At 50.6% G+C, this 12670-nt stretch overlaps 7 protein-coding genes across 7 annotated transcripts; 3 read left to right on the plus strand and 4 right to left on the minus strand.

Moving 5' to 3' along the window:
* Nucleotides 1–1153: 1153 nt before the first annotated feature.
* SCP_1402000 (hypothetical protein) lies at nt 1154–2092 on the plus strand (the record flags this gene model as incomplete). Its single annotated transcript, XM_027763907.1, has 1 exon — nt 1154–2092. The coding sequence occupies one exon, from the start codon at nt 1154–1156 to the stop codon at nt 2090–2092; it is 939 nt and encodes a 312-aa protein (XP_027619708.1).
* Nucleotides 2093–2364: 272 nt separating this feature from the next.
* Nucleotides 2365–3432, minus strand: SCP_1402010 (hypothetical protein; the record flags this gene model as incomplete). The annotated part of the gene is made up of 2 exons (XM_027763908.1): nt 2365–3243; nt 3346–3432. 2 exons carry the CDS (start codon nt 3430–3432, stop codon nt 2365–2367), a joined length of 966 nt encoding a protein of 321 aa, XP_027619709.1.
* A 1040-nt stretch (nt 3433–4472) lies between these two features.
* SCP_1402020 (hypothetical protein) lies at nt 4473–8180 on the plus strand (the record flags this gene model as incomplete). The annotated part of the gene is made up of 5 exons (XM_027763909.1): nt 4473–4593; nt 4647–5047; nt 7448–7469; nt 7526–8070; nt 8127–8180. The coding sequence occupies 5 exons, from the start codon at nt 4473–4475 to the stop codon at nt 8178–8180; spliced, it is 1143 nt and encodes a 380-aa protein (XP_027619710.1).
* A 182-nt stretch (nt 8181–8362) lies between these two features.
* Nucleotides 8363–8803, minus strand: SCP_1402030 (hypothetical protein; the record flags this gene model as incomplete). Its single annotated transcript, XM_027763910.1, has 1 exon — nt 8363–8803. One exon carries the CDS (start codon nt 8801–8803, stop codon nt 8363–8365), a length of 441 nt encoding a protein of 146 aa, XP_027619711.1.
* A 510-nt stretch (nt 8804–9313) lies between these two features.
* SCP_1402040 (hypothetical protein) lies at nt 9314–10170 on the minus strand (the record flags this gene model as incomplete). Its single annotated transcript, XM_027763911.1, has 3 exons — nt 9314–9660; nt 9721–10084; nt 10138–10170. The coding sequence occupies 3 exons, from the start codon at nt 10168–10170 to the stop codon at nt 9314–9316; spliced, it is 744 nt and encodes a 247-aa protein (XP_027619712.1).
* Nucleotides 10171–10276: 106 nt separating this feature from the next.
* On the minus strand, nt 10277–10705 carry SCP_1402050 (hypothetical protein; the record flags this gene model as incomplete). The annotated part of the gene is made up of 2 exons (XM_027763912.1): nt 10277–10536; nt 10603–10705. 2 exons carry the CDS (start codon nt 10703–10705, stop codon nt 10277–10279), a joined length of 363 nt encoding a protein of 120 aa, XP_027619713.1.
* A 1146-nt stretch (nt 10706–11851) lies between these two features.
* Nucleotides 11852–12527, plus strand: SCP_1402060 (UPF0220 protein; the record flags this gene model as incomplete). The annotated part of the gene is made up of 3 exons (XM_027763913.1): nt 11852–11965; nt 12028–12312; nt 12366–12527. 3 exons carry the CDS (start codon nt 11852–11854, stop codon nt 12525–12527), a joined length of 561 nt encoding a protein of 186 aa, XP_027619714.1.
* Between the last annotated feature and the right edge of the window lie 143 nt (nt 12528–12670).

Genomic DNA, 12670 nt, shown 5'->3' on the forward strand with positions numbered 1-12670 from the left:
CGTTCTGTGCTCCACTCCGCTTGGGATGGGAGGTGCTCGCGGTACTGCTCTGGAAGAGCGGTCGGGTTGATGTAGTTAAAATCCAGCGTGGATAAATTCTTCTGTGTGGCCTATGTCTACACGTAGACTGCACACCGTCCTTAACTAAGTGGGTTCGTTTGTCGTCGGCTAACAAGCCCGTAGAGTGTCTTCTGTCTTCAAACTGATACACCTATTTGCTGATTGCTCGAGTGATTACCTCAGCCTCCTCGGCCTATTGGTCTCTCGGACAGACCCCTCTCCGAAGATGAGTGATCAGTCTATCCCTTCAGCTACCTCGATTACAGAGTAATCTCAAACGGTGCTTTAGCAATCGAATCGGGTGTATCGTTCAGTCTTCAAGGTTCGGTCCGGTCGGTAGTTCGTTGTTAGACTCTAGGAAGTCACAGAGAGTAATAAGATCTCGACCTAATGTTACGCGGCAGCGAAACACGAGCGTCAAGTCGAGTTTGTTACGAGACAAGGTCTTAGTCTAAGACACAAGTCCGTTCAAGTGACACTTCTGGCGATGTCCTCGCACTGAAGGTCGATCAGAGTTCGTTCTTATGACTCGTAGTAGCTGTCTGCTACTAACGGTCGATTTCAGTCAAAGGCAAGTGAAAAGCTGGTTTAATGGTAACCAGGTCGAGATGGGGATCCAGCTCGACAAGGTCGTTTACTTATACAAAAGGTATCCGCAGTACTACGCAGTAATGCGAGATCGTTCATTGGCTAGATAAGGTGAGACGATATTTGGGCAAGGTAACAGCGAGGAAGTAATATGTATGAGAAAGCTGAGTAAGGTCGTGAGAGATAATCAGTACTAATGGGGATAACGAGTCGTGTATCAGAACGAGGTAAAGATGAGGCGTACATGCACGTCTTGCATGCGCAATAAGAAGAAGGTCCGGAGTTGGATCCGGTGTAACCCTAGACTAGGGGTTCTGGACATCTGGGTAAAGAATTGGAGGTTGCGCTCCAATGAGTCACGTGTTGGATCACGTGGTCTGGTAATGTAAAGGGAACAAGGAAAAGAAAAAAGAAAAGACGCGCCACAAGTGGGGAGCGTTGTAACAGCGTGTTCTACAAGAACGATGACGGTATTCTCCTCATTATCGCCATTTATGTCGATGACATGCTCATTCTTTCTGACAACCTCACTGCTGTCACCACCCTCAAGGAAGATCTCAAGTCTCGCTTCGAGATGACCGACCTTGGCGAAGCACGGTGGCTCCTCGGCATGGAAATCACTCGTGATCGTCCTCGCCGTGTCCTCGAGCTCTCGCAACACCAGTATGTCGAGAAGTGTCTCGCACAATATGGTATGGCCGATTGCCGCCCGGTCAGCACACCTATGGCACAGAACCAGAAGCTCGTCAAGCTCTCGGAGGCGGAGATCGACCCGAAGCCTTACCAGAGCGCGCTTGGCTCTCTCATGTATGCAATGATCGGGACTCACCCCGACCTTGCGTTCACAGTGAGCGCGTTGAGCCAGCATGCTGCAACACCAGGCAAGGAGCACTGGATTGCTCTTATGCGAGTCTATCGCTACCTGCGTGGGACAGCAGACAAGAAGCTTGTCTATTGTGGCACTACCAAGGAGAAGGAACCCCTTCTCGGATACGTGGATGCAGATTGGGCAGCGAACATCAACGACCGTCGATCGGTCACAGGTTTTGTTTTCCTCATATCGGAAGGCGCTGTCAGCTGGTCTTCAAAGAGGCAGCACTCGACGGCGCAGTCCAGCACTGAAGCTGAGTATATGGCTGGAGCTCATGGTACAAAGGAAGCAGTCTGGCTTCGCACTTTCCTCTCGGAGATTGGACAGGTTCAGAAGGGCCCTACTCCATTGCTCATCGACAATCAGTCCGCCATCGCGCTATCCAAAAATGCTGCTTTCCATGAACGCACCAAGCACATTGCCGTCCGCTACCACTTCATCCGCGAGAAGTATGACTCCGGCGAGATCGAACCTGAGTACGTTCCTACCGGAAATCAGGTTGCTGATGTCTTGACGAAGGGGCTTCCTCGTGAGAAGCATGAGAAGTTTTCAGCGGGGATGGGCTTGGCTTAAGTATTTTCATTTATATACTCTATTCCCTGTCACTCTGAGTGGGCGTGTTGAAGTACATACATTGCGACACGGGCAGAGTAGTACGGTATTTACGCCACCACGTTACTTACGTAATCACGTAGGTAGTACTGGCGGACGTTCGGACGATGCACCTCAGTCACTCGTTTGCTATCGCACGAGACTGAGGTGAATACTTTCTTTACCTACCTTTTATCTCCTTACTGACCTGTAGTAGCTGCGCTTGGTCCCGCTCTAGGTTAGTATTAATACAGTCACTCGTTTGCTATCGCACGAGACTGAGCTGCGCTTGGTCCCGCTCTAGATCTGTTAGACATCCCCTGGACGCCTTCCCCCCTCGCCGCGTACTCGCGATAAGATGCAATTTCCAGGTGGATAGATGTGCAAGAGGGCAGATCACCATCTTTGAGATCATCGAACCACTCGAAGATGTCGATGACTTCACGAGTCCCCTTGACATTAGGCACTATGCTGTGTCCCACAGACAGCTCACCCCTTGGTGAGTCAAGGCTGCCAGATGAAGAGCCTGGACAGATTGGGTGCTGTCCATGCAGTGTCCGATAGATATCTGTAAATACGTGAGGCTCCCCAGTCGACTCAGCCACTGTGAGAACTGTCCACCGGGGCCTCCTCCAATGTCCTGCATCGCCGCATGGAATGATGAAAACAATCTTGCACTTGAAATTCTCGAACCCAGCTATGAAGTCCGCTGCAGACAAGATGTCCTGCCCCTCTGGCGAGAGCTTATACGATGAGCCCCATGGTTGAGCACCTATCAGAGCAACCACAAGTGTGTCCTCAGAACTGAGGTCCTGCCCAGCCTGCACCAATCCATCCCAAAAGGACCCTGCAATGCCACCAGGAGATGAATCGAACAAGACAGTTTCGAATGGGGCTGACTCTGACAGAATGTCGCTAACAGCATCAGGCCGGATGGGGTGTGGACAATACCACCTAGATGTTTTTGGGTTGCAAGGAAGTAATGCATTGAGGGCAGCAAACTCGACTGCCATCCAATGGTCATTCTTCGTATTGGTTGATGCAAGCAACGCTTGAACATGCCGATGTTTGTACTTGTTGGTCAAATCATCCTTGCCGGTCAACTTGACATCCTTGCTGATCAGCTTGTTCACCTGCAATAACAATGGTAGTTAGTCAGTAGAGTATAGATGTATGTGGAGAACATTGAACAAGAGTTCAAATGGGCTTTAAATGCTGAAGGAATAGGGGCTGACCTCAGGCTGAGCATAAATCAGAGTTAGCGTGCTCGAAATTGTGCTCGAAATTGCGCTCTGAATAAATGACAGGAAGCCTTGGAGCATGGTAACAGTGTGCGGACGATATGAAGTGTGATACCGGTAGGCTTGTTAAATAGCCAGGCCTGTAGTAGATATAGAAAGAAGGATTCTCGATGCAGGAAGGTGGATCATCAGTAAGATGCTGTAGCCACCGTGATGTCATACTCCCTTTTATGATCTCTTTATAACATGGTAACCTGCAGTATCCTGTTCACAGGTGGATACGACAACCCTTAGGTCACACCTGTTTTGAAGCATAGCAGGATTTATTCGACATTCGTATAGCCGCTGCCTGCGTGCGCAACTAAATTTTTCGTTTAGTCAATAGCGACGTGAAGCATTCGGAACAAGTATCATGATGATCTGAACTCCTCCCGGGCCAGCCGTACACATAGTCACCTCACATACTACAGTGCAGGTGTAGGTCTGTTGTCCGGAGGCAAGCACATATCCACTCTGCCACCGCTCAGAGTTAGACAGAACGCTGCACTGTAAATTCTAACGTGGCAGAGGCTCTTCCGAGTTCGCGAGCCGCAATCAATCCGCGATACGTGGCAGTAGACTGACGCAACATATTCCATACTAATGAATAATCCACGGGCCACGAGCATATTAGGATAATGGATGAATCAAGGCTACCCATTCACTACATGTTCGCATGCGAGTCGAAGATTTCTGGTCGTCAGGCCAAGAAGCGCGGGGAATTTTGACGAGTCGTCAGTCAATGGTACGTACAGCGCACACAAGCCTAGCTGCCTCATGGAGATCTCTCACAGTTTTATGTGGGATTGTGTTCATCGATAACAGGCTGGTGTGAAGAGGCTGATGGACCAGAGAACGGAAGATCGGTTGCTGGACTAAGAATAACGTTCGTGGCAAGCTAACTAGGTCGTTCCACCGTCGAAGAAGACTTCGCTGCCTAATGCTTCTTCCCACACGTCCCGTCGTAGGATCATCCTCTGCATCATGGGTTAGGTTCAAGAGGTACGTCGGTCGAATAAGTCAGCATCAGCCTAGTAAAAGTGGCTTCGTTATCTGCATTTTTCTTGTCTCATTCACCCATTATGCCGACTGCTCCGGTGAACAGTGAAGGAGTCGTGCTCTACTACGACGATACGGGCGCACCTGAGTCATCGACCACGTACGTGACCATCGTGTTGGTGCACGGTACTGCAATTCATAGCGGTGAAGCATTCCATTGAGTGGCCGGGAGCTTGCGCTTAATTTGCATTCCGTAGGTATTTTCAAGCCCTTGAAACCCTATGCCGTGCAGAACAATGTCCGATTAGTTCTTTTAAACCTCCGCGACTACTCAGGCTCGACCGCGTACTCATCTGACGAACTCGAAGCTATCCGCAGCCCTAGCCACGAATCTCAGGCCGCTGTACTGCAAGCACGGGCCTTGGAGCTTGTGGCATTCCTCAGCTGGTTCGTAAAGCACGAGAAGATCCCTCCCATCGCTAAGGTGTCCGAGTCGCCTACAGTCACCGGCGGGATCGCACTTCTTGGCTGGTCTGGTGGGAACTACCAGACACTCCCCGTTCTCTCGCATGCGGACAAGGTGGCAGAAGATACCAAGTTATTACTTGATTCCTACTTTCGGAGCCTCATCCATCAGGAAAAACCTCCCAGCGCAATTGTGAAGAATTGTATGATAATTGTGGATAATTCACGAGAATGAGAAAATTTGGAGTGCATTGTGAGGAAAGTCGCTCAATTTCTCAACTTCAATGACATCAAGAAAAACCTCCCAGCACAATTGTGAAAAAATGTATGATAAATGTGGATAATTCACGAGAACGAGAAAATTTGGAGTGCATTGCGCACTGAGGAAAGTCACTCGATTTCTTGACTTCAATGATGATCTGATTTGAAAACCTCATAATTACATGTAAATTGTATGGTAATCAGAAACTCTACTGGGGGGCTCTTGGAAAACAGTTCTTCTAGAACACTCTCAAAGAGAATTGTCAGCTGAACTACTGCTTACCATGATCACACAGCAAAAGCAGAAACAGCAGGGTTCACCGGCTCGACACTCAGCAAAGATGGCCGTAAATGCAGTGCAGCCGGTTCGAAGTGATCCGAATGGTGTATTAAATGTTGCCGATGCGTCCAACTGAGTGAGATGGGTAAGAACACGAGGCGGGCAAAAATGCGATACAGCAGATGCAAGGTGTACAAAGACGCGAGGTGGGAGAGGTGGAGGAGGCGGGATGCAAGGGCGAGATGTAAGGCGAGATGTGGAGGCCGGACAGACGCAGTCAGCGATGCAGGTAAGGCGGGGGTATGCCGGGCGAGGTGGGGGATACGAGCTGCAAGATATCAAGAAGGGAGATATGTACAAAGTGCAGGATATGGGTAGAGGTGACCGGTGACAATACAATTTGCAAGGGTGAGGCACACGTCGTCGCTCAGGAATTGCTAAAGTCCAACGGCACGTGATGATGTTGATTGGACCAAACAGGAGCAAGCACTGGTTCACTGCCGTCTTTTCTCTTCTTCATATTCACGGCTTTGTTGTGGGACCCGCAACACTTATTCTATGGTACGTGCTTTCTCTGTTACTCCTCACGGATGCATTTAACAAAGCTGATATTGGCATGCAATGCTAGGCATAGTCTTGTGTAGCAGCATAAGGGTAACACTCGAGGTGCGTCGTTACGCTCTATGTGCCTCGCTGAAAGACTAACTCGGATACTAGTAAAATGAAAATATGGGGCTTCTATGGATGCTCCGACTCCGGCCCCCCTCAACACATCAAATTCAGTCGGACGCTGGAGTCGACCCGCACCACATAAACCCCCGCAGCGGTTACCACCCTCTTGCATACAACGACCCCGAGCCGTCATCTGCGAACAATCCGCACAGGCACATATGACTTCGAGGCCGTTGACTATGACTACGCACAGCCGCCCCCTCGCTCCCCTCCTGGTCCGTCAGATCGTGCACTGCTGAACAAGTACGGCAATTCCAGCGGGCTCGTCCCCTCTATCGTTTCTGCCGGCACAGACGATGCGCGGAGAAGGGGCGGCTGGCTCAGGAGGTCCACGGCTGTGATTTTCGCTGAGCTTTTATGTCGAGAGGTTTGGGCTCGTACCGCATGCGCCCACTGGTGCGATCGGAGGGGGCACCTCTAACGACGTTGTCTTTGCGAACGTGACTGCGAAACCCTCACGGCCTCTTAGGATACGGGATAGTATGCTGGCAATTTTTCTCCCTTGTTCACTGTACTGATGATCCCCGCCTCAAAGTAATCAACATGCCATTGGGAGTGTCCCGCCATTGTACGATCCCCTTTCCTTCCGTGCATACCAAATTCACCCTCTGTTCAATATTTTGTAGATTGTATTGAGGCATATTGAACACACTCAGGGTGATCCGCAGCAGTGTGGAAATGTCAACCAAGCCCCGCAGTACCAGTAAGTTTCCTTTACTCCGCACCATCACATGCTCAAATGCTCCAGGTAATGAGTACACTGCATGTGTGTCTGCGTCTCTCGGCATGCGGGTGCAGGGCCTGATCACGTTGGGCCGAGCCCGTCGCCTTCGATGTTACCTCCTCCATCCATGTCAAGCACTTGTTTCCTACACCCGGTGCGTCACACGAACTCATGTAACATGTTTTCTAACCCCTCTCTTCGATCTTTTTGGTGCATAACATCCGCCCCCATTGTTGTGCTTCCTGTTAAGTACTCATGCAGGGCTATCCAGGGCAGTATGCAAGTGACCTGATGATGACTTACATATCTCTTTGAGTATTGTACTTCATACCGTCTAATAACAAGCTCGTTTTCCTACTGTATTGTTGAGTAAATGAGGCCTGATTCATTGCCACAACATGTATAATAGCAAGAATTGAAGAGAAAACCCTGTAACAAATGTGTCTAATGTTGAGAAATGTTGAGAATTAAGGGGTGAAATCGGCAGGGGCCGTCTATTTCATGTAATTCTCAACAATGTTGATAATCGCTGGAACGCGGAGAATCTCGACTATTCCTGACAATTAATATATAATTCTGACCAATTTGCGCGGGAGGTTTTCCCTGATGTCGTTTATGGTGCGTGCTACTGTCATCAGTGAATTTCTTCATTTATGCAGATTCCACGTCTGCAGATGCAGCACTGTATGCAATTGGCGCTTCACCTCCAGAAGGACTTTACAATCCGCTTCGTGACCAGTCACTGACCGTCGCGGAGAGAGTAGCCACCTTTCCGCTCTGGGTATCGACCTACTACCCGCAAGTAGAAAATCTCTCGACAGATCTGTCCTCCTTGGTGTCCACATTAAAGGTCCGGCAGACATCTACAGCAGCGGATAGGGATACCTTCGTGCCGACAATACAAACGATGTCTGCTAGAGATCTGGACGAAATAGTCGATCTTAAGGTGATGAACCGCTCCCAGCTCGCAATCATGAGCATGCATCCCATCGTGTACGCTGAGAACTTTCGCCGTGCGCTCTGTTATGCCGAAGAACGGTCGAAGGAGCAGGAGATCGTGTGGTCTGCGCTGAAAGTGCAGGTAGTTTGGTGCGATATGTCTCACGGGGATGCCGTGGCGACAGCACAGATGATCAGGGACGAGTATGAGCAATATCATCGTACTGGTCAGAAGGCAAGGCCTCTACAGTTGTTTCAGCTGCAGAAGGCAAATCATTTTGTGAGTGTGTTCATCACAGGCCTACTCAGAATTATCCGGCTTATTTGTATTATTAGGCGCACTGGGATCAGCCAGAAAGTTTCGTACAATTCCTGGCGAGTATCGTATGATGAGGCGAGAGGGTAACTGATTCCGTCCCTCTCGGGGTATATGGTCCCCCAGCATCTCGCCACGCAAATCGTCCGGAGGGTAATATAGTAGCATGCTGCAACACAATTGTAAATTTGATAGATCTGGTACATTGGTATAGGGACTACGCTCTGGCGCAATCATACATGCGTCTATGTTCCGGTCAGCCGTCTTTCAGACACTGAGGGTCGCAGAAAAACGCTCGCCCTCTGCATGTACCTAGTCCGCCACCGAAGTAAGCCTCTGAGATCAGGGGATGCGGACACTTGCAAGATTCACCACCACACTTCTTCCATGGCCCAATCGATCCACAGCTGAAGCACTTCTGCCACGGCCCAACGAGGGCTGTACGCTCCTCGTCATCCATGTCCACCTCTTCAAAGAACCCTCCTGGGACGTCCACTCGGAATTGCCAGACGTCCCCGAAGCTGCGTGTCCTCTTATGCTTCCCTGACGGAACCCAATCTGTGTTGATGTACCCACCGAAGAGGAACATCCGTCCGGTAGCGGGGTCGGTGAGGAGCGTGGCTTGGGCACGATAAGTAAGGAACCCTCGGGTGAGAACATGCTTCCATTTCGGTGTTGGGGACGAGTAGTCAAGCATGAACGTATCTGCATAGTAAGAGAAGCCGAAACAGGTTCCCGACGTGGCAAATAGCGTCGGCAGCTCCGGACTGTAGCCTCCAAAGGTGAACACGGAATTCTACTGCAGGTTCCAACAAGCTGCAGAAACTGTCAAGAAGACCAAATCGTTCGATGGTCTGCGTACTTACGAAGGCGTGCGACAACTCTGCTCTTGGACAGGGTGTTCTCCCTACCAGTCGCTCTGTGCACCACTTGCCCTGCTGGATGTCCCAGCTCCAGAGATCATCATATCCATGCGACTCCTGAGCAGGATGCGACTGGTGGAACATTTGAGATGCAGCTCGATCCGCCATGCCATACATGAAGTATATCTTCTCGCCCCGGGCATCCACCCAGCTTGCCAAGCCTTTCCTCGGCCCCGGACAGGTGCTATCTGCAATGGGTTCACCTGTGGTGCCAGACAGCTTCTCCCAGCGTTTGGTCGCAAGATCCAGTACCATAAAGCAGTTTATCCCGAGCTTGCAGCTGCTCACGACGCCCCAAAGACATAAATGTGTCCGCGGACGATGTGTACAGCGTATTCATCTACGTCGTTCTCGGCGTACGGCCATGGAGCGGAGTGTCCGTTTGCGTCCACGAACGTCGTCCTTATCTGTCTCCAGCGATCGGTGATCAGGTCGAAGTATTCGATAGTAGCCCGGCCAGTGAAGGCATACGCCTTATTTCCGTGCACGGCCATCTCTGTGTGCATCAGATACCTTCCGGGGTAAGGCGGCAGCTGGCGCCATCCATCGAGCTTCGTGAGGTCCAGGCACCACGCGTCGTTGTACACCTCAAACGTTCCGCTACGCTGCCCGCCGACAATATACATACGGCCTGGACCAACCAACCAGCGATATTAATGGAAGATCAAAACGCGCCAAGAAGATGGCGCACTTTTCCAGATGAAGCTCGCAAATGCTATACGCGACTTGATGTTCCGTGGCAATGTGATCTTCTGCCACGACCCGCGGACCTGCAGCGACTCGTCGGACAATCTATGGTCAGAATGTAGCTCTGGATCAGGATGCCGAAATTGTGTGAGACTGTTGACAGAGCCCGACGGTAGAATTGCGCGCAGTGGACGAGTTTCGCCGGGCCCGGGGAGTGCACGGATGGCCTCATCGCCGACGACACGGCGATGCGTGGCTGAACCGGTGTTTCCGAGAGCCAAGAACATATCGGATGCGCCAACGAGCCCTGTGTGTGAAGTGGAGATGGAAGTCCAATCTCTGTGGTTGCGGATGGTATACAGCCCACTCTTGAGTAGACTATCAGTCGAGAAACAACGATTATTCTCACAATTACACCTACCAAACAGTGCAGGCTTTGCCGCGAAACGAGCATTCTTGTACAACACGTCAACTTCCTCATATCAATTCAGAGCCTAGTCAATCCCACTTTGATCAATGATGTGGTGATTGCCTACGATAATACGTACCTCCTCCCTGTGCTACAACTTCGCCATGCAACGAGCAATCCCGTTGCAGCACACCATCAGCTGCACCCTCTCGTCCATGCCAAGATTCGTGTACACCTCTGATATGACGCCACCATCCCGAGAATAAGTGAGCGGAACTGTGAAGCTATCCCCTAGAAGCGTTGCAATCGCCTTAAAATAACTCGATCGCGGGTCCTCGTGTAAGTTCCGACTGGACAGGCTATTGGCCGTTTCTATCAACCGAACGCAGTCTGCGTAGCGAGACTCTAGCTCTTGATATCGTGGCGAATAGACATCATTAAAAGAAGTCCGTCATCAAGTAGCTATTCATTGCATACCTCCTTGAGCCTGCTCCTGCAGAAGAGCAGTGAAAGCAGCGACCAGCTTGGGACTTTCCACCACGTTTGTTGAAGTCGGGTACGTCGCCTGACTGGACAGCATTCCGGCTTTTGTGTTTCAATTCGACGGTCGAGGATATAATTCTCTCAAAATAATTCACGAAGCAGTTCGAAGAGCAGCCGTGAAAACACCGAAAAGGCAGTCGCCGTTCTCGCGACACGCTCACGTGGACAAACGCGTTGGTGGCTGCCGGGGGGGTAGCGATGGAACTCTATTGACATAAGGTGTGGCATAATTGGTATATGGAGGTATACTCCTGCATGGAGACTAAAAAGCGGACTGATTAATGTCGCGCTTGGTATCCACGGGGGGGTGTCACCGACACTTCATGCATTATCAGTGTGTTTGCGTTGTAAAACGTCCAGTTCCTGCGGGCACCTCTAAAATTTGTGTATTTGTAGTGGCTGTGTGGAAGAGGCTCTGAGGGCAGAAACCTGATGAACGTTTTTCCCTGTTCCAGGTCAGCTAATATCCACACTGTCAGTCTGAGTACATTGGCCCTATTTCACAGGACGTCCTTCAAGCAGCGGCAAACAACCATGAAGGAAGAACTTCAAAACCAAAAGGCATTAGGGTGACAAATGGGCTCTAGGCAATCTGTAGTGCCCGCCCGTATCGCGAGCACAAGAAGGGCATCAGAGAGAATCACAAGGGAGAGAGAAGAGCTCGTCGTTTCGGCTTGATTCCTCTTCGGTGTACTAGAATTTCCAAATAACATCTTAGCGAATTCTTATTCTTCCCCCGATAATTGCGTGTGAACGAACGTTGGTCACGGTATGGATCAAATGTACGAACGCTGGGATCACCAACTCGCTGCAAGACGAAGGTTAGTGATTTCACACCGGTCTCGTTAGTATTTAAATTAGATATAGTGGTGGCTTGACAGTAACTCAAGTTTAGGATCTCGTATGCAAGAGTAAATAGTAGTTCGTAAAATAGTTCATTGTGAATCCACCCCCTTGGGCCTATCTTGCCAACGCCTCTTTCCCAATCTATCCGCTCTACATTATATATTGCATCTCTCGACTAGTGTCCTTATTTTGTAGGTATCTTTGAGTTGAGCTTCAACGAAAGACGGACGCTAAAGCGAACGACGTAGCCTTCCTTATCGGGCAGAGGTGCACATTCATTCTCACGCTTATATCTGTGCATACCATTTGGTGCCCACCGACGCCAACGACGCCGACCATGTCTCTTCCCCGATCTAACTATGACCCTCGTAGGGTCTGCCTCAACCCGTTCCCCGCGCTCAACCTCGGGAAGCACAGGCGAACCATCGGCATATATCTCGCGGGCGGCCTGGTGAGCACCTTCACACCCGCAGTCACCATCGCACTGACCAACCTGCTCCGGTCATTCATTAGTTCGCGCTAGCGAACTGGACGTTCCTTGATGCCGCAGTGCTCTCGGCGCATGCACACCCGCCGTATGACGACCCACAGATACCACCGCCGGTGCACGTCACCTTCGTCGACTGGGTGCCTGGCATCTGCTCCCTCCTCGGCATGCTCATCATCAATCTCATCGACAAGGACCGCGTGCGTGGTGAAGGAGGGCTCGGTGATGGCGATGCGCACGCGGTGTGGCGCGCACGGCTGATTTTGTTCATCGGGTTCGCGTTCATGGCTGGAGGTCTGGCTGGGAGCGTCGTGCGTGCTGTCTTATCCTTTGCCGTCTGTGTGCTTATCAGGGGGTTTTGCAGACGGTTCATATCCTGAAATACGTCATGCCTGATTATCCGGAACAGTTCTTGTACTACGGCTACGCCAACATCTCCCAGAATGTCGCACTTATGCTCTCCGCTATCGCTCTCTGGATTTCACAAAGCGTCAGCAGCGAGTACGAGTACAGTCTTGCTATCTAGAACCGCCATGAAGCCTGTGCGTACAACGTGTACCTATTTTGCTACCTTATGATATTTCTTGTGGAGGACTCACGTATCATTTTGACGGTGGTGTTTACCTTGCTGGACTGACTTCGTGGGCTTACTGTATGAGTGTAATGCCC

This window comes from Sparassis crispa (assembly GCF_003851025.1).
Source record: "Sparassis crispa DNA, contig_000013F, whole genome shotgun sequence".
Lineage (NCBI taxonomy): Eukaryota > Fungi > Basidiomycota > Agaricomycetes > Polyporales > Sparassidaceae > Sparassis > Sparassis crispa.